This window comes from Lissotriton vulgaris, chromosome 1_1 (genome assembly GCF_964263255.1).
Source record: "Lissotriton vulgaris chromosome 1_1, aLisVul1.2, whole genome shotgun sequence".
NCBI lineage: Eukaryota > Metazoa > Chordata > Amphibia > Caudata > Salamandridae > Lissotriton > Lissotriton vulgaris.
In genome coordinates, this window is record NC_141685.1 from 1,848,863,822 (window position 1) to 1,848,885,585 (window position 21,764).

The 21,764-nt window shown below is 49.4% G+C and overlaps 1 protein-coding gene across 2 annotated transcripts in view; it reads left to right on the forward strand.

The window, feature by feature from the left end:
* SAMTOR (S-adenosylmethionine sensor upstream of mTORC1) overlaps window positions 1-21,764 on the forward strand; it is an 87,153-nt gene that overhangs the window by 43,534 nt on the left and 21,855 nt on the right. For both annotated transcript variants that reach the window (XM_086919334.1, XM_086919336.1), the window contains one exon: window positions 21,379-21,493. In XM_086919334.1, coding sequence (XP_086775460.1) covers window positions 21,379-21,493 — 115 coding nt within the window. The remainder of the gene's footprint in view (window positions 1-21,378; window positions 21,494-21,764) is intronic.

The following is a 21,764-nucleotide window of genomic DNA, read 5'->3' on the forward strand; positions in this document are numbered from 1 at the left end:
CCCTATTCAAACCAATTTGTCAAATGTTTAATTTAGTGCAGTAGCTGAATCATGCGTCCTCTCCATTTGTTCACTTTCTCTCCACTGAGAGACAATTACAGGTTTGACATCGGAGGTGTATACCATGTTGAGCACAATGCCTCCCAACTGCTGCAAGGGCTAACCCGTTCGGGCCCTGTGGTTCCCTGCATCCACAGGGCCAGAACGGGTGGCAGATCCTTCTCTTACATCGCGGCCAAGACCAGGAACAAAGTCACCCTCCGCACCAGATGAAGTCCGACATAACACCTATTCAGAAAGGATCTTAAGACCTGGCTCTTCGGATGACCGTGGAGCTGACCCCCTCCCCGCCCATCCCCCAATCAGAGCCTTGAGACCCTCACGGGTGAATAGTACGCTATATAAATCCCTGATTGATTGGCCCCAATCTCACTAAGAATTCTCCAATCCCTCTGCTACATCCTTCATCTTCTCTACTTATCAATCATCTACAACACAAGTCACGAATGTGGGAATACCCATATTGACTGATTAAATACCCAACTGATTAATCTTATCTGCATTGGTAACATATGTAATGAGTAGAAAACATTCTGATGTTCGCAGTCTTTATTGCATTGAAGAAGTCAAAAGAAAAACACTTTTCTTGTAACTTTAACTACCAGTCTACTTGCCAGCAGTTCACACACCTTGATCCTTCTTACATTATAAGTATGGTCGTCTCCTTTGCCTCTGCTTAGTAGTGGGGGTCTTTTCCTGTTTAGGAATGTTCCCATCTCACTTGTGTCATGTGGGATTTGGACTCGTTAGAGTGACAACATACATTTATTAAAAAATATTCAGTTTGTGCTACCACCCCCACCAACCATAACTTGCTCCTTCCCCGCACCGGCAGGATCAAAATCTTTCTAGACAAAGATCCTTTTTGTGTATCTCCAATTTTAGTGATGCAAGGGCTTATACAAGAAAAAAATTTCTTTTGGGTTTTGCCTAGGCAGCGCTTCCGCTGTCTCTTGTAGACCTGCTGTATTCAGGATATGTGCATAAAGATCCATCCACTTTCTGCCCATCTTTTTAATTGGCTCCTGTCCTTTGTAAATGGTGGCTTTTCATTGGTCAATAGTCTTAGTAGTCCCTCTATAGCAACCGCCTTGTCTCTTCTTGGAACCTCCCATAATGACAACCCCTGTTACATGTCTTGTTACTCCATAGGTCTTAATTACAGCCTCAAGGGACTCTTTTCTTAAGAGGCTTCGGGCAGGACACACACTTGGTCCTAAGCTAGGTTGGCCGTGCTTACTTCACTCACAAGAACATCTCACATTGATATGAGACCATCTATTAATTTCCCTTCATCCACTCCACACAGAGTAGAGCCTAATTCAGAATTAATATAATAATTCTTTTGGAATATTTCAAAGCTACTAATTTTATCTATGAACATAGCTAGTTGTATTTACTCGTGGTACTGTCTTGCATGCAAAGTATTATGGGTAGGGTGGATTTACCATATCTTCCGCAGGGGGTAGTACCATATGTGGGCAAAAGAAGTTCCATGGGACCTCTTTTGGCCACATATAGTACTGCACCACGCAAAATATCTATCTAAAAAAAAGCAATTTATAATGCCAGTAACTCCAACAAATGCAAGACCAGTTGCATTGCCAATGCAATAGGACTCAAATGTATTGCCAATGCAATAGGACTCAAATTTGTTCAAGTTAGACCTGTTGGTGTTGAAAATTAGTGTGTTTTTTACTTTTGATTTTTTTTTATACCATTGGCAATCGTGCAAAGCAAATTTAATAATTTCACTGCAAACAAAAACAAAACTTAACGTTCTGCCGCATTTTTTTTATTGGCTCCTGTTCCTGTCCTGTGTAAATAGTGGCTTTCATTGGTCAGTAGGCTTTGTAGCTCCTCCTTAGTATCGCCTTGTCCCTTCTTGTAACCTCCCATGAGAACCAACATAGAATCCTCCGACTTTCTCGTTTTATGGATTGACCTTTTCTCCCTGATAGCCCCCGCACCTCATCACCACACCTCTGCACCGCAACCCCCCCAAGCGCCCACCCCCTTCTTACCACCCCTGCCCAACTCCCACTACACCCCCACCCTTCCCCATAAGCGATACAATAGGATATAAGTCCGTGAGTTGGAAAGCTCCCATGCTACCCGGTGTACACCCCCTCAATTTGTATACCCTACCGAATTCAATAGCTCCAGCCTCCGGGTCTAGTTAATACATTATTCCAAAAATAAAGAATAAAGAAGACAAAAAAAATTGATCTTTAAAGTATCTAAACGATGAGTAGGAATATTGGTAATACTAAGGTGCAAAATCCTACATATGAAAGAGCCCCTACAATGAATCTAAATATTCCTTCGCTTGCACCTCTGAAGTGAAAAAGCGTGTCTGCTCTTTATAAACTATTTTTAGCGTTGCAGGATTTAACAAAAATGCCTGTGCCCCGGCTTCAAAAAGTGCAATTAGTTGGCGAAGTTGCCAGCGTTTTTCCACCGTTTAGTGGTTAAAATCAGGCCTAACAAAAAACTGAGCGCCCTTCCCTACATGCTTCCTATCCGGACGGGTTAAATCATATAAAGCATGATGAGCCAGAAAGTTGTTTAAGCAAATCAAAATAGCCCTAGACTTAAGAGCGGCTTGCCCGGCTCTAGCGGATTGCAGTTTAAACGGAAATCGGTGTGCTCGCTGGAATTCTTGGTCCCAGAACCAAATCGATAGCTCCAGGAAAGGCCTCAGTAAATAGGTCCACCACAAATTTCCGAATGTCCTGCCCCTCTCTTACCTCCGGTATGCCCAAAATTACTAAGTTATTTAGCAGAAGACGGTTCTCAAGATCGGCAAGTTTCCAATGCGTGTCCTCCTTGTGTGCCCGTATGGCCTCAATTATAGATCTATAAGCTGCCAGATCATCCTCGAGGGTCTATATCTGCGCTTCCGCTTCATGAATCCTTTCCGCGAATTTGATACAAGACTTGTCAATCCGCCTAACTATGTTCTGCAGTTTCCGACAGGCACCCTGTGTCTTCTTGCTTTCAATACGATTCTCGGTTCTGTGGTCCATGATGAATCACAGCCAGGGAAATCTTTTCATCAGGTTTTTCCAATGGAACTTTCCCAGTAGCATTAGAGGTGGCCCCATTATTGAGCGCCAACGCCAATGGAAGAGAGTGATCCCATAACACGGTGGTTGTATCCTCTATTTGTCCCATTTTTTCTAGTAGTGCCTGGTTTTTACATACAGTCATCGGACCGGTATCCGAATTGCCACTGACATCCTCTTCAAGCTGCATACTACTCTGCTCGCTGCCGCCACTACCTGGCGATTCACCTCCTGAGCGTGTTCTAGAGCCCACATCGACATCATCGTCTGACAAATCAGAAGGGCCCGAAAGAAATTTCGGGAAAGAAAGTCACTTTCTTTACCGACATCGTGTGGATTACCAGAAGAATTTGCCCCTCCCCTGACAGCCTTTGATGTTCTTCCACCTGCAGATAAACTCTGGGGAAGTCCTGATTGTACATCAATTATTGGTTCCAGGGGCTCGGCATGCCACTTGGAGATGTAATTAATGATTCCAGGGTATGAAGAAGCTATACTTTGATTTTCCACCAATCCCGACATACTGTATAACCCCACCACCCCCATTTCCTGGAGTTCCAGTTGGGTTTGCTTTATTTGGGTTTCTCCGATAGTCTCTGACCCTCCTGAGCTGAACTGTCAGCTGGCAATATTTTTACCAAAGAGCAATCGCTACTCTGAGCTTGTAAGAATAACTCAGGCTGTTTCCAATATGCCCGTATTGATTCCTGAGAAAGCATTGATTTCCTGCTATAGGCGGGCATAAGCAACGCAGGGATTTATCCTCCCACCCCTCCTGCTCACCACCATGCAGTTTATTCAGTTTGTCAGTTTTTCCGGGTGCTCTAGTTTGCAAGCCTGCACCGTTGAACTGCACTTCGAGCCCCGAGACACCTCTGCTTAGTCCAGCCACATCTGAGGCTGCACTCGATTTTCCTCCTCTGGCTGATTTGGGCTGCATAATGAGAAAGGGCTCGTCCAAGAATGTAGTGGCCACACCTCCACCAGAAACCAGCAACAGCCACCGGCGCTGCGAGCGAGAGACCACTCCAGTCAAATCTCCCAAAATCAGAATGGGGATAATCACCAGCCTCCTCGGAAGCCTCCAGAAACACACGGTAGTGGAGCATGAGAGCAGGTATTGTACAAAAACGCACTTGGAGCCGTATTAACTTATGGGGGGGGGGGGGGGGGGGCTGGGAGCTGCTGCTTATATGTCCGACCCAGTGGCACCATCTTGCCTCCCAGAGCACTGCTTTCTTAAAGAGTTTACAGACAAAACACAAACTTTGTCCTCTGTAGGGCTGGCAGTGGTTACTTTACTCACTAGCACATCTCACATTTATATGAGACCTTCTATTAATTTCTCTTCATCAGCTCCACACATGGTAGAATCCAATCTAGAATTAATATAATAATTGTGTCCCATTTCAAAGCTATTAATTTTATATATGGACATTGCTAGTTGATAACTTCTGGTACTGTCTTGCATGCAATGCATTAAGGATAGGGTGGATTTAACACATCTTCTGCAGGGTGCAGTACCATATGTGGCCAAAAGAGGGCCCATGGGACCTCTTTTGGCCATATATGGTACTGCACCCTGCAACATGGGTAGGTAAAAATATGATTTGCAATGTAATATGTCTCACATTTACGCAAGTTTGAGCTATTGGCATTGTAAATGACAATACCTTTTATTTATATTTTGGTTTTTAAATAAAGGGGGCCGTGGCTAAGATGGCGGCGGAGTAGGACGCTTACTGCCACATGCAGTAAGTGTTGTATATCTGCCCTCCTGTTGCCCATCCGTGCTGGACATTGAACGCATTGGCGGAGCGCATATTGCTGTGATTGGTGGAGGTTCCCTTGGCTATCTCGGCCGTCCGGTCCCGGCCTTGCTGCGGCCCGGCGGGCCTAGTGGAAGGTGCCGCGGCCTGGGATTTTGGCCCCAAACTGCCTCCGATTGATCCGGGAGGTGTCTGATGGCTGCCTCGGAGTGGTGGCAGGGCAGGCAGCCTTGAAGTCTGATTTACGGAGCAGCTGCCTTTGGGGGATTGCTCCCTGGCCATGAGGACTGTGAAGGAGAGCTGGCTGTGTCCCATAGGAGCCAGGATTAGGTGAAACCCAGCAGCGAGTGGAAGAGGCAACCCTCTCATGGCGACTTGACAGCACTCACTCCAGCTTTGTGGCTGCGTGGGTCCATGGCGCCCGGGGTCTAGGAGTGCTAGGGTGAGGTGTGGAGGGTCAGCGCAGACCCGCGAAGGCTGTCTTTGCCCGTGCCGTCCGGCCTGGCCTTGCTGTGGCCCGGCGAGCCTGGTTGCGGGGTACTGCCGTCTGGGACCTCGACTCGGCAGAGTACTGGGCTGATCTGGGGAGAGCAGGCGTCTTCCAATTTTGCTGAGGGGTGAGCGAGCTGGGAATACGCCCTAGTACAAGACTGGGAGTGCAGCTATTTTGTGCTCCTGAGAGGAGGAGCGGACTGTGTCTGTCAGAGCCGGGAGCAGGAGCAGCCTGGAGATGTGTGGAGCGGGCACCCCCCTTCCAATGAAAGTGCTTCAGGCCGAGGTCACGGGCGTATAGCAATTTATCTCCCCCCGTGCCTGTGGGGATATGTCTTGCCTGGGGCCTGTAAGCGCTGAGAGGTGGAGCGGAGAAGGCCCACGCGCAGACAAGTAAGGTGAAGGGGCAGCGGACCTGGGACTGCGGGTTTCGGTCCGTATATCGACGGACGGTGTGCTCTTGCCCAGCTGGGGGGAACAGAGGCCCTGGGCGGCCGTGGCAGGCTTGCTGTGACTCCCGCGCCCTGCAGCATTGAACAGCGGGGCCTAGTGGTGTGCCCAGTACCCCTCCTGGTGGCGGTTGCTGGCCGGTGGCTCGGTGGTCCCTGCGGTTGCGGCCAGGGGTGAGTGCCCTCCGCTGTGGGACCGATCAGAACCTCCCTGCCCCCTGGAGGTTCTGATCGGTCTGCATGTTGGCGGACGGTACAACAAGGCGTGGTGGTGAGCTGGCGGGGGTGGAGGCCTGGGCCTGGATCTGGCATTGTGCATTGCGACAGCCTGAGTGTCTCCCCCGGGCAGTGGTGGCTGGGAGTGGGTCCCATGCTGGGGGTGGCCCTCACAGTGGCGTTGTCTGAGGAGCTGCAGGTGTGGTGGACAGCCCCCCCCCGAGGGATTGACTGTGTTTGGCCTTGTAGAGGGACTGAAGGCTGGACGACTTCTACTGTTGGGTGCAGGGGGCCTACTTTCGGCCCGTGAGTTGACGGGCGATGCAGCTCTGCGCTGTTCTGTGCTTTATGCAGCCTGCGGAGACGAGAGGGAGTGTTGAGTTACTCTGTGATCTTGCTTGAAGTCCAGCGCCCTGCGAGAGCGGTGAGGTGTGGCAGTTGGTAGTGGACGGGCGCCTACCTCCCCCCGTGCCGTGACAACTGGGCCAAACACGTGGTGAGGCCTCGACAAGGAGAATTCTGGTAGCGGAAGAGGTTTTTAGGGCGCCTTCTTCGCCCTGACTGTGTGCCTCACACTGCACGTAGGGCTCTGGCTGATCTATGTCCTGATTGCCAAGTTGTCCGCCTGCTGTTGACCTCTGGGGTCTTGCTGTTTTGTCCTTTTCCTAGGTCTGGACCCTGCCTGCAGTGGACATTGATAAGGTTACCTGGTGGGCTGCTATCCCCTATGTCTGAGCCCTACACCTCGGTTTTCAGGCCTGTGCATTAGCGGTTATGTCTTTTTCCAGGAACAGGAAAGACAAGCCTTTAAAGGACCTCTGCAGAAATCGACGGGACAGTCCACTTCTCACACAGATGCTAAATCTCTGCAGCTGGAGGATAACGACGTACCAGCGACCAAAGCTGTTATGCTTGAGTTATTCTCTGCTTTAAAAGAAGATATTTTGGAGCTTCGCTCCCAGCTTTCCTCTGCCCTGCGTGAGGTGCCGCCCGATGTAGATGCCATTGGTGAGCGGGTGGCAACCTTGGAGGAGCATTACCTGGGCCGGGAGGATGATCTCCACCAGCTCAAACAAGACGTTATTCGCCTTACGGAACAAAAACTAGACCTCCAAGCCCACGCTGAGGACTTACAAAACCGGTCTCGGCGTAACAACATTAGATCTGAGTGGTGCCGTGGAAGGGAGAAGGGGATGATCTTCGTGCGTATGTTTGTGCGCTTTTCCTGCTGATATTGGGGGAAGGGGACGAACTAGAAATACAGATGGAACAAGTACATCGGATCGGCTTACCAAGAGGCGCTAAGGCTCCCCCTCCAGACATTCTGGTATGTCTACATGACTTCCAGCTCAAGGAGCGAATCCTTCGCAAGGCCTGTGACCTCAACTCTGTGCAGTTTCGGGGACATCAGCCAGCGCTCTTCCAGGATCTAGCAGCCTCCACTCTTGTTAAGCAACGAGAATTTAAGCCTCACCAACCATCTGCGTGAGAAAGGCATCCTCTACTCATGGGGCCACCATTCCGCCTTATCTTTAAACCTCAAGGCAAGCTTCTGCAGATTCGTTTTTTGACCGTCGCATATGATGTCCTGCGATGGGAGCGGCCCTCTCCTCAGCCGGGGTCCGCGGGATCCCCTCCGAGATGGCGCAGGCGCTCCATTGAGTGGCAGCGGGTTGGGAGGTCTCCCCAGCCTTTAAAACCAGATTTGTCCACTAGCCTGATGAAAAGAGAAGTGGCTGTTACATCCGCGGCGCAAGTGACTGATAACAATGGCTCCCCTTGAGATTCGTTCGAGTTGCAGCAGGGGGGCTTTTTGTCGGCGCCGGAGGTGGAAACTGTTCTGTTGAGAAGTGGTACCATCAGTCAACTCTTGTACAGTGGATTTGCCTTGTATCAGGTGCGGTACGTTCCTTGGAATGGTGCCTGGTACCCCTTATCGTTTGATTCACACGACAGACTGTTGTCCTTGGACAAGACCTTTGATCTTCGTTATTTTTTCTGTTCTTCTGCACTATGATTTAGGGAAGGGGTTTATGTTGGGGTTTTGGGGTCCGCATCAGTTCTCCGGAAGGTATGGCAGATGGATGGTTTGTGGCTGCAAATCTCTTGCCATTCACTTGCCTCTGACCTTGGGCGACTAGTTAGCTGCTACTCATTCCCTGGGCATTATGGGTAGAGAATTAGGTTGTGAGTCTCAATGTCAGGGGATTGAATAGTCCGGTAAAACGCTCGATCATACTTTCCCTCTTGTAGAATGCAGGGGGCGATGTGTTTTTGTTTCAGGAGACGCATCTTCTCCCTAAGGATACTAAGCGGATGAGGGACAAGCGCTTCCCCTTACAATTGTGGTCCTCGGGTCCGGCTAAGAAACATGGGGTGGCAATTCTTTTTAGCGCTCGTGCACATTGCAAGGTGCTTACTTAAGTGGCTGATATTAAGGGTATGTTCCTAGCGGTCCGGGTTCAGTGCGGGGACACGCAGCTTACGTTAGGGTAGATATATGCCCCGAACGAACGACAAGAGCCCTTTCAGAGGTTCAGACATCTCCGGATGCCTCGATTCTGGTTGGTGGGGATCTGAATGTGGTGATGGATCCTGGGAAGGAAAGGTCTGAGCAATGATCGCATCAGGCGGGTGCGCTGTCGCAGGGGGGTAGGCCATGGCTGCTTGATGGTGGATTGCATGATGTGTGGCATGTGCAACGCCCTGATGAGCTCGACTACACTTATTACTCTGCAGTACATTAAACCTATGCTCGCCTTGACCACTTTTTAGCCACAACCTCTCTCCTCCCCTACTTATCTGCGGCGACTATTACCCCGCGCTCCCTCTCGGATCATGCCCTCATCTCGGTTCAGCTTTCTTTTTGTGGGGAAGGCCCACCGCCCCCTGGCTGGCGTCTCCGCGACTCCCTACTGCACTCTGAATCGGTTGTTGACCGCATTCGGGACACTATTACCAATTACCTTGCAGAAAATTACCGGGAGAGTACATTGTTGGTGTCGGTGTGGGAAGCCTTGAAGCTAGTGGTGAGGGGGGCGATATTGCGCTGGCAGCATCATATGCGCGGTTGCTCAAAGCTAAATGTGCTGAATTAGAAGGGGAGGAGCAGCGCACAAGCGGACTGGGACTCCGCGAGTTTGGAGGGAGCTGGAGACGAAACAACGCATGCTCAAACACTTGGAGCATTCCCTCTTGCGGCACCAATTTGACCTTAGTGTGGATAAGGGGGAGAAGGATGTTGGCCCATAAGCTGCGAGCACGGGCCAAGCTATCGGCTATTCAGTCTATTAGAGATTCACAGGTGGTTGAGCACACTACGGTTGCCCTTATTGTGGATTCCTTCCGGCACTTTTATCAGTGCCTGTATAGTGGGGATACATCAAGTTCGGGAGAGAAGAGTGGTTACCTCGATCCTGTAACATCCAGCCGCTGGTTAAGTTGTCGGCTGCTACTTTAGATGCTGCCATCCGCATAGAGGAGGTCATATCAGCAGTAGCGTGTCTAAAGCTAGCCAAATCCCCTGGGCCGGATGGCTTCTCGGCTCTGTTTTTAAAACTTACTGTGTGGAGCTGGCTCCTCTTTTAACGCGTCTTTTCAACTCGTTCCTTGATACTGGGGAGGTAACTCCCTTCATGTCGATAGTGGCGATTACGGTCATTCTTTTGCCTGGGAAGGATCCTAAAGAATGTGGTTTCTATCGGCCGATTTCCCTCCTAAACATCGACGCCAAACTCTTTGTGAGCATCCTCGCAACGCGTCTTAGCCTCCTGATGGATGGTATCATTGATCTAGACCAATCTGGATTTATTCCAATGCGAGAGGGAGGGGGCCATACCGAGCAAATTCTTCATCTTATAGACCTTGTCCACCGTTCTCAAGCCCAGGCCTTTCTCCTCTCTATTGACGCGGAGAAGGCCTTTGACCGGGTGGACTGGGACTATCTGTTCACGGCTTTGCTGGCCTATGGTATCAGGGATAACTTTGTTCGCTGTGTTCAATGTCTCTATGTGGCCCCTAAGGCGGCGGTGAGAGTGAACGGGTGTAGATCTTCCCTGTTCCCCATCTCCAGAGGGTCGCGGCAGGGGTGACCATTGTCCCCGTTACTCTTTGCGCTCTATATTGAGCCTTTTGCTCAGTGCATTCCATCAAATCCGGATATAGTGGGAATTAAATTTGACGCTGACATCCACAGAATAAGTCTATATGCCGATGATGTTATTCTATCGCTGACTCAACCCCACTCCATGTAGCGGTATCTGGCGATAGAACTTTTTGAATTCGGGAAGGTGGCAGGCTTTAAAGTGAACTTCTCGAAATCGCAGATTCTTAATGTTTCAATCCCTGACAATGAAGTCCGGGATCTCCAGCAGGACTTTGCCTTTCAGTGGGTGCACTCCGATATAACATATCTGGGTATTCAATTGACTTCTATTGCCAAAATGATTTCCCTCACTTATAGATTATTGGTAGACCAAACTGCCAAAGCACTCTCCGACTGGTCCCGTCTCAACTTGGCCTGGTACGGGAGGTTAGCAGTGGTGAAGACGACTGTGCTGCAGTGTATTCTCTACCTATTTCAGATGGTCCCATTAAGTCCTCCGCCGGGCGTTCTCCAGAAATTGCAAGAGCATCTTAATAAGTTCTTGTGGAGCAACAAGAGACCGAGGCTCGGGCTGGCACTTATCACCGCAACGAAGGCAGTACGCAGGATGGGCTTCCCCCTGTTGAGTGCTTATCAAGCGACTTGTCTCCAAAATATCACAGAGTGGAATAGGCCCTTGTCCAGTAAACACTGGAACTTTATAGATCAGAAAGTGTCTGGCTGCAATATTTGGCGGAAACTTTGGCTTCCTTGCAAACACAGAGCATGGGGCCTCAATTCGTCGTCTGTTACCTCGCTGACTCTTAAGGCGTGGGATCTGTTGGCTCTGCGCAGGGGCTGGACCACGTTTCCCTCCCCTATGACTCCTGTTGTAGATAATCCTTAGTGTCCGCGCGGGTGTGCATCCGCTGTTTTTCATCGCTGGAGAGAGGAAGGTTGTAAGAGAGTGGGCTCCCTATTTGACCTAGATGGCGTGATCCCCTTCTCCTAATTGCGCAAGGAATATTTTAACTTACCGGAGTCTGACGTTTTTCACTACTCGCAGCTCACACATTGGGTGACCCAGCCTGGCAACTACGCCCTGATGTCCCGCCCTTTAACCACTTTCGAAAAATGGCTAGTTTGCAAGAAGGATGACCGTAAGCTCATATCTGCACTGTACGCAATGATCCTTACCCGCCCTATGAAGCAGTGCACAAAAGCACAGGTGCGGTGGAAGACTGAGCTGGGGTGTCCTCTGACACCCAAAGAATGGGAACATGTTTACTATAGAGCACATCACGCGGCCTCTAATACTGAGGGTGTGGAATCAGCCTATAAGATAGCCGCTTATTGGTACTATACGCCGGCGAGCATCAAGTCTTGGGATAGCACTAAGTCAGACCTCTGCTGGCTGGGGTGTGGCCTTCCTAGCACCCTGGTACACCTGTTATAGCACTGCCCGAAACTGGTGCGATATTGGACTGTGGTTCTTGATGACATTGATGAAGCGTTCCAAATTACACTGCCCCGGACCCCTGAGCTCACACTGCTGGGACTCCCCCACCCCAAATTCTTCCCATTGCGCTCGCTGAGGGGTAGACGGATTGCGTTCGCATTTCTTGCGGCGCAACAGGTCCTTTTAGCACAGTGGGGCTCCTCAAATGCCCCTAATGCTTGTGACTGGATCCGGAGACTTTGGCATATCCTAGCGATGGAGCGTCTTTCACTTTGTATGGATGGGAAGGGAGCGGAGTATGTGAAGCTATGGGGGCCATTCCTGCAGCAACTCTCCAAGGAGCTGAGGGAGGCCACTTGCCCAAAATACCTACAAATACTACACCTTATTCCACTGGAACCAGTTGGGGCCACAACCATAGTTCGAACTACTTTGCGAGGTTGCTGACGGCCGTGGGAGGTTTGGGCGGGAGGGTATAGGCGGATGGGGTGGGAAAGGAGGGCGTTTTTGGGGGGTGGAGGAGGGAGTGGGTGTTTGTCTGTTTTCTTGTTCTTTTTTTATTTCTATAAAAATGGTATCTTAGTGATATTTTGCCATGAACACTATGGACTGAAGCTCTTCTCTGCGGGGTCGCCCTCCGGGCTGTAGGCCTATACGCTGTGTACTGCAACTCTCTGCCGGTCAGTGGATGTAGGCAGATGAGCTGTGTTTTTGATCTGATACCATGTAATAAAAATGATTGATTCTAAACTATAAATAAAAGGCATTGTCATTTACAATGCCAATAGCTTAAACTTGCGTTAATGCGAGACCTATTTCATTGCAAATGCTTGTGTTAAAAAGAAATAAGTCTGAAGAGTGGTGGATAATCTAGACAACTACCTTGAAAAAATCAATCTCTGGAATGTCTACCACCAAGAAATGCTGTTGCTCATACAGGAGGGGGAGCCCATAGCATTGTTTGGTTTGCAGGATTCATACTTTCATATCCTAGTACAATCGAGGCACAGGAAGTACAGCCACTTTGAAGTAGCAGATTGCTACTACCAGGGCCCGGACTGGCCGTTGCGGGTACCGGGCAATCCCCCGGTGCGCCACAAGGGTGGGGGCCGGTTTTGGGTCCCGGGGGGGGGGGCGGTTTTCTTACAGGGCCGAGCACTTTGCCGTGGACGGTTTTGGTTTCAAGTCCGGCCCTGGCTACTACCAGTTTGTAGTTCTGTTTTCAAGATTAAAATCTTCCACATGCATCTTTTCAAAGTTTATGCCTCTTGAGATGGCATTGCTCCGATCCTCCCCCAACGCTTGATGGCTGCTTTTCCACAGACTCCGACTGGCTCCAAGTCCAACAAAGCCCTCTTTTTCAAGCTATCTAATAAAATTCTTGGGTGCCGTTTTGAATACCACGGAAGGCAAGGCTTTACCTTTGGACGAACACATACCTCACGTCCAAAACACCTCCTGTTTCTTTCAGCACATACAGAAAGCCTGGAGTCTTAAGCTGGGTACAATGTTGTCATGATTTTCATTACATTAGTGCATCTAAAAGAAGAATTAGATGTACAATGGGTGCAATGTTGGGAGTCCTTCAAAGTAAAGTAAATGTAACAGCATGCAAGAAGTTGTTTCATTGGTGGTGTAACAGGATCAACATCGCTAAAGATCTGCCCTTCACTCTACAGCCATTTATTTTCACAGTGATCAACGGACTGTTACCTGTATGGCTGAAGTGCAGTTTCAGGAACTCGTCATATGTGGGAAATGAAACAAAGCAACTACAAATGCACATAAATGTGGTGAAGCACAGTGGCTTATGCAAGGGCCCTCCCTCATTTCTCCCCGTGAAAAATACCAGTGCCAGAATTTTTTTTCAATTAAAGATTTAAATATATATGCCAGGATAGGAAACGGGTGTTCTGTAGTAGGGGATCTCTGTGTATAGTCATAATCTAGTGAATAGTCTCGCCCATGTCCGTGGACCCCGGCAATCAAAAATAATCTCTTAAGTTGTCAAATCATGCGGAAACTGCAAAGACACTTAAGAGAGAATTTAAAGACAAATAATGCAGCCTATATCCACAGGCTACACTGTCCAGATCTTCAACTAGAAATTCCACCAAACAACACCACACACAACACAGCCTGCCCAGTTTCTACCATAGAGAAACTTGCCTCCACCAGTAAAAGACTCTGGAATGATAGAGAGGAAGGCATGGACATTCAAGCCCTATAGGCTGCCATTATGTGGCTTAAATAGGATACTGTGCCTTTAAGAGAACTTTCCAGAACTTTCTCCCAGTATCCCAGAATGCATAGCAGGTCCCTCTTACTTTCAGTTCTTTTTTCCGGCTCCTGCTAACAGGACCCTGGCATTGAGCTCTCCCTTGTTTCAAGGGTTTGTTGTCACTTTTTTGGATAAAAGTGTTTGAGTATATATTTCTTGGTGCTTCTCTTCTCTCCTGTGTGTTGGTTCAGGCTTTTTAGGGCTCTAAAATGCCTGGTCTTTTCGACAAATGCCCAGCATGTGGAAGGAAGAAGGCCAAGAGTGATCCACACGACGTCTGCATCGTCTGTCTCCCTGACACACATGTCCCTGAAGACTGTGACATCTGCCAGCAACTTTCAGCAAGGACACTGATGGACAGGCTGAAGATTAGGCTTCAAGGCCTTGAAGAGAGACGACTGCAGGCTGCAGGTGGGTCTGGGCAGGCTGGGAAGGTTCCCTCTGCCTCTGCTGAGGCCTCTGGGGGGGCTCCCCAAAGGCAGGAAGGCCAGCAAACGGTCCCAGTCTCCATCGACGTCGAAAGGGATGACAACGGTGTGTTCCCCATCTCCCCGGGGCTCTGGGTCGAGACGGCGTGAAGATTCAACGTCGAAGGGCCTGGATAGGCCGCTGTCGAAACCACCGTCGACTGCATCTTCATCTTCTACGTCGGAGTCGACCTATCGACGTCGAAGACTGAGCGACAGGCATCGGCGCTCGCCGTCGAGGTGACACCGCCGGTCGCAGTCGAGACAACGCTCGGCGTCGAGGGGCTCCTCGACGTCGAGGACCTCGAAGGAGGAATCGATGCTCATCGTCAAGAATGGAACGGTCAACGTCGCGGAGGCGGCGTTCGGCGTCGAGGAAGAAGAGGTCGACGTCGCGGAGGCGGCGTTCGACGTCGAGGAAGAAGAGGTCGACGTCGCGGAGGCGGCGTTCGACGCCAGAGTCGCGGAGGACACGTTCGACGCCGGAAAAGCGACGCTCACCGTCGAGAAGGACGAGATCGGCGTCTAGGAGTCGCTCCACCTCTCCTAAACTGCGAAAGAGGAGTTCTGGCGCCAGAAGTCAGGCTGGATCTAGTGGAGGACGCAAGAGAAAGCGATCGCCTGCTGAAAGGGCTGGGTCACAGTCCCCTTCGCCGAAGGAGTCACCGGGCTCGATGTACTCGGTGGTGTATACACCAACTCGGCCTAGGTCGCCCCCTCCTCCTGTACCTAAGGAGGACCCTCCCACCAACCCTCCACTTCCACCAGGACGGCCACTACCACCACTTCCACCGCATGGGCCTGCCCCTCAGTCGGTGATACCCCCGGTCCCTCCGCCGAGGTCGACGTCATTGCCTCCTCTGTCGACACCTCCTAAGGGGCCCCCAAAACCTAGACCCCAGGAGGAACCAAAGAAGACGCCCCCATGGAAACCTGTGGAGCGTCCACGGGCCGGGAGATCATGCCCTCGCTCTAGGAGGAAGGAGCGATCGCGCCAAAGGTAGTCCACGCGGTCGAGACACCGCCATAGGAGGCACAGATCTCGCTCTTGCACGAGGTCCTCAGGGACTACTTTCCGACCTTGTCGGGATCACTGGGCACGAGGGTGTCTCCGATTGATGACCTGGTGGCGTTCCATGATGTTCTTTTGAGAGGCGCTGCCAAATTGGGCATATCTTTGACGGTGCCCACGCCTAATACATCAGTCATTTTCGAGACACTGCACCAGAAACACCTGTCTCGTCCACTGCTGCCTCTGGTGCCAGGCCTGGAGGAACCGGCCATGGACCTTTACCTCACCCCTGCGGTGACTAAGGCGGCCCCATCGAGATTGCTGAAAAAATACCGGGCTCCCGATTCGGACCCGGCCTTTCTAAGGGCGGAATCTCCACCGGATTCTGTGATTGTGACGGCGGCCCGCAAACAACATGCCACCACCCCGTCATCCACGGTTCCCCCTAAATGGATGGATTCAGCTGGAAGGAAAGTATGTGGAACATCGGCGACCTCTATGAAGGCGGCGAGAGCCACAGCTTTGTTGGGACGCTACGACCGCGCCCTCTGGGACTCCCTCCAGCAGTTTGCAGAACACTTGCCTCGCGAGAAGCGGGAAGACTTCCAGGAAGTGCTGAACGAAGGGATGCTGGTAGCGAATCAGATTTTCAGCGCTGCAGCAGACTCATCCCTATTAGCGGCACATGGTTTTTGCCATGGGGTTAACCAGCGACGTCACGCCTGGCTCCGCCTTACGTCATTAAAACCGGACGCACAGCAAAGGGTAGCCAACCTTCCTTTCTCTGGCCAGACCCTTTTTGGGAAAGATGCATATGACGAAATGGCCCGCATGAAGGCGGAGGCCGAAACGCTCACGGCTGTGGGCCTGGAGAAGCCCAAAGAAGCGAATAAATCGTACCGCCCATTCCAACGGCGGTTCGGTGGGCAGAGGACGTGGCCAACCTTCGGGACGGTCGCAGCAACATCAACAGTTCCGTAAGCCGTTCCAGAAACGCCAGAAGGGCAGAGGAGGCCAGCAGTCGGCTCCAGCGACCAAAGGCCCGGCCGGGTCTAGGCCCTGAGCACTAACTTCCCCCGGATCTGTTACCCACTCCGGTAGGGGGAAGCATTCAATTTTTTCTGGCAGAGTGGAAAAAAATTACTCTGGACAAGTGGGTGCTGAATATTGTTTGCAATGGATACAGTTTCGGTTCACCAGCCCGCCTCCAGCAATTCCACCGGTCAGCTCGCAGTTTCAGCTGCACGAGCTTCAGGTGGAGGCAGATATCCTGTTAAGGAAAAGGGCGATAGAAGACGTACCTCTGTCTCAGAGAGGAAGAGGTCTGTACTCCTGGTTCGCAAGAAGGACAAGAACGAGTTCAGGCCCATTCTGGACTTGCGACAGGCAAACAGATGGATTCGCAGGGAAAAGTTTCGCATGCTGTTGTTGCATCAGATTTATCCTTAGTTGCAACAGGGAGATTGGCTATGTGCTATAGACCTATAGGATGCGCACTTCCATGTGCCCATTGCACACAAACACAGGAAGTTCCTGCGGTTCCAAGTCAGCGCCAATCATTATCAATACACAGTACTCCCATTCGGACTAAAGTCTGCGCCGAGAACATTCTCAAAGTGCATGGCGGTGGTAGCAGCACAACTACGGAAGAACAAGGTGTTTGTCTACCCGTACCTGGACGATTGGTTGATCAAGGCATCCTCCTTCTCGGAAGCGCGAGCACACTTCCAGAAGACGTGCGTTCTCTTGAACAAGCTGGGGTTGCACATCAACATGTCCAAGTCTGTCCCGACTCCGGTCCAATGCATACAGTACTTGGGAGCCTCCATCAATACGCTGTCAGCAAGCGTGTCTCCTTCGGAAGAGCGACGATTATCACTCCTTCGGAAGGCTCAGGCTCTTATGACCACTCCTTCTACAATAGTGAGGACGGTGTCTTCTCTACTGGGATCGATGGCCTCTTGTATCTTCCTGACGCCATACGCACGGCTGCACATGAGACCGCTGCAGGAGTGCTTGGAAGACCAGTGGTATCAGAGGAAAGGATCTTGGGACGACAAGATACGACTGTCTCTGCATGGTCTTCAGTCTCTGAAGTGGTGGTGTTCAGCGGAGAATCTCCTCAGAGGGGTTCCCTTCCACAAGGACATTCCCACGCAGACTGTCGTGACGGATGCTTCTCTCCTGGGGTGGGGAGCGCACTCCGGAAACCTACAGATTCAAGGAACGTGGTCCCCGATGGAGGCCACGTATCACATCAATTTCCTGGAACTCAGAGCTGGTCACTTGGCACTGAAGGCCTTTCTTCCGTCCTTTCAGACCAACTCTCTGCTTGTACAGACGAACAATACCACCACGATGTATTACCTCAACAAGCAGGGGGGCTCGAGATCACGCACTCTGTCGCAGGAGGCGCAGACGATCTGGCACTGGCTTCTGGCCAGAGGACTGGCGATAACGGCTACCCATCTGCCAGGTGTGCAGAATGTTCAGGCGGACGCACTGAGCAGAATGGTTCAGGAAAACCGCGAATGGGTCATAAACGACTAAGTACTAGGAGAGGTCTTCGCAAGGTGGGGAACTCCAGACGTAGATCTGTTCGCCACCACCGAAAACAGCAAATGCCGAGACTTCGCCTCCAGGTACTACTAGCAGGGGACGCTGGGAATGCGTTATGGATCAACTGGTCGAACAGCTTTCTGTACGCTTTTCCGCCCATTCCCCTGATTCCGGCGGTGCTCATCAAGCTGGCCCGGTCCAGGGCTCGGATGATACTCATTGCCCCGGAATGGCCCAGGCAGTGGTGGTTCACGGACCTGCTTCACCGGTCTCTCCTTCCTCACATTCGGCTGCCGTGCAGGCCGGACCTTCTCACGAAGTTCGGGGGACAGATGTTACACCCCAACCTCTCGTCTTTGAGTTTGGCGGCATGGCTCCTGAGATATATGGCCATCTGAATCTGCCCGATGATTGCACGGACATACTGAAGGAGTCTAAGAGACCTTCCACTCGGACTTCCTATGCATACAAGTGGAAGAGGTTCTGTATCTGGTACCAGTCTAAGAACCATGACCCGACGACGTACAAGGAAGATGTCATCCTTCCTTACCTTCTACATTTGGCGCAGTCTGGACTTAATGTTCATTCCATTAAGGTTCATCTCGCTGCATTGACTGCCTACAGGAAATGCCCTTCACAGACTTCCTTCTTCCAGATCCCTGTGATCAAAGATTTTTTGGAAGGCTTGAAGAAAGTATTCCCTCCTGTCAGGCTTCCTTCGCCTTCATGGGAACTGAATGTGGTGCTGTCCAGGTTGATGAAGGAGCCTTTTGAACCTATTCATAAGGCTTTGTTGCAGCACCTGTCCTGGTAGGCGGCGTTCCTCGTGGCCATTACATCGGCCTGCAGGGTGAGGAAAATTCAGGCGTTGTGTTGCCAAGAACCTTATACTGTATTTCATGCTGCTAAGGTTGTTATGCGTACTCACCCTAAATTTCTTCCCAAGGTTATTTCTGATTTTCATGTCAACCAGACCATAACTTTGCCTACATTTTTTCAGAATCCTTCGTCTCCAGCGGAAAGGTCTCTCCATTCCCTGGATGTTAGGAGGGTGTTGAAATTTTATCTGGATAAAACCAAAGATATTCGTAGGTCTGACCAGTTGTTTATCAATTATGGATCAGTCAGGACGGGTCTTGCAGTCCATTTCTAGGTGGATTGTGTACTGCATACAATTGTGTTACCAAAAAGCTAATAAGACCTTAGGAGGTAAGCCTAAGGCTCATTCCACCAGGGGCAAAGCTGCCACGACAGCCTTGCTCCGTAACGTGCCGATTGCTGAAATCTGCAAAGCAGGCACTTGGAAGTCGGTTCATACCTTTGCTAAGCATTACTGTCTGGACACTGATGCCAGGGCAAATGCTCAGGTTGGACAGGCTTCGCTGCGGAATTTGTTCGCACAATAGTGGTGTTAATTTCTTTCTCCACGCCGCTTTGGTGTGGGGATGGGCTTGCCATTCTATTCACTAGATTATTACTATACACAGAGATCCCCTACTACAGAAGGACTAGTTTCTGTCCTGTAACTCCAGTTCTGTAGTAGGGGTATCTCTGTTATAGTCATAAGCGCCCGCCCTCCTCCCCGGTGGAGATATTTCTTCATGTAAGGAATGCTACAGGTCTGGCGTGCTACGCCTTCAAAAAGAACTGAAAGTAAGAAGGACCTGCTATGCACTAATCTTCAGCCTGTCAATCAGGGTCCTTGCTGAAAGTTGCTGGCAGATGTCACAGTCTTCAGGGACATGTGTGTCAGGGAGACAGACGATGCAGACGTCGTGTGGATCACTCTTGGCCTTCTTCCTTCCACATGCTGGGCATTTGTCAAAAAGACCAGGCATTTTAGAGCCCTAGAAAGCCTGAACCAACACACAGGAGAGAAGAGAAGCACCAAGAAATATATACTCAAACACTTTTATCCAAAAAAGTGACAAAAATCCAACAAACCCTTGAAACAAGGGAGAGCTCAATGCCAGGGTCCTGTTAGCAGGAGCCGGAGAAAAGAACTGAAAGTAAGAGGGACCTGCTATGCATTCTGGGATACTGGGAGAAAGTTCTGGAAAGTTCTCTTAAAGGCACAATATCCTATTTAAGCCACATAATGGCAGCCTATAGGGCTTGAATGCCCATGCCTTCCTCTCTATCATTCCAGAGTCTTTTACTGGTGGAGGCAAGTTTCTGTATGGTAGAAACTGGGCAGGCTGTGTTGTGTGTGGTGTTGTTTGGTGGAATTTCTAGTTGAAGATCTGGACAGTGTAGCCTGTGGATATAGGCTGCATTATTTGTCTTTAAAATCTCTCTTAAGTGTCTTTGCAGTTTCTGCATGATTTGACAACTTAAGAGATTATTTTTGATTGCCGGGGTCCACGCACATGGGCGGGACTATTCACTAGATTATGACTATAACAGAGATACCCCTACTACAGAACTGGAGTTACAGGACCGAAACTACTCCTTCATAACACACTCTGGAAACCCCACTAGGATCAAAGTATATACTCTGTTAAACTTGCTAGTCCGCCTAATATGATATCCATTTATGTGGTATACTCAGTACTATTCCTGTCACATCAGATCTTAGACTGAGCAACAAGACACGGAATACTGTAAGTAGAAGCACCCACTGAAAATGTTGCAACAATTGAAGGCTATGCAAGCTTCCAGAACTTAGTGTGCTATCATGTTGGCTGCTCGTGTCTGGAGAGGAGGGTATACGCTCCAGACAGCAGCATTTCTTTTCAGTTTTTAATTAATCTAAAATAGGGCTCTTCAATTGTGAGCAACAGTTCAATTAAGAACATAACATTACACGTGTTTTCCTTATTATTGGGCCCTTTTGGCAATGGATCTTTTTTTTCTGCCAAATGCTCCTGCATTTGGAAAGTTCAGTTTTCCATTGAAATGTGATTTTTTTTCTTTCTGTATTCCAGTCTGTTCATGTCCCTAGTACATAATATGCAGGGAAGGAGATTCTTGCTCTTGAAGTCTACATTCTGTGCAGAAAAATATCTGTACAAATATCATCATTTTTAATGTCATCCTACTGTTGTTCAAAACAAAAAATAACCTTGCCAGTAGTATATCCTTATTAGGTTAACTAAATTCAAGATTGTTAAACATGACCACATGTTTAGAAAATTATTCATTTTCATAGTAAATTTTTTATAATTTCAAGATTACATGTTTCCTTTTGCTTATTTTTGTGTAATGAAAATACTTTTAATCTGTTTTCCCCTTGGATGTTGTTATTTGTAACATCACCATGGCTAAATAAAATCCGAGTAAGGCACAGTGTGGGAAAGTAGGCAATTGGGAAAACTTGGAAATCTTGTCATATTATTTTAACTGAATAATGTAGAACTGTTTTATTGCTGTCATTCTTGCGTTCTCTCAATTGCAAAGTGAGTATGACCTAATCACATACACCATAACTGCACAAATAAAGTATATGTATGTTTTTTTTAGTTTGACACACCTTCCAGGCAAAATCCGATTAATAGATGTTGGAAGCTGCTTTAATCCATTTTTGAAGTTTGAGGAATTCTTAACAGTTGGAATTGACATTGTACCTGCTGTTGAGGTAAGGAAGCATTTTGTTGTTTTTTCCCATTGTACATTCTATATAGGATAAAGAACCATAATTGACCCCAGCCCCTGAAGCAGCAGTCCAGTCACTTACAACATATTATAAAACATTTCACTTAAAAAAACAAAGGTTACAGGATTTTATAGTTGGGTACTGATTTTATGCACACAAAACCATAGAAATTCAGCAGTTTATAGTTGCCTGCTCTAACTATAACTTATGCAGTTTCAGGAGAGAGGTCCAAGTGTTCTCCTCCTGGGTATTA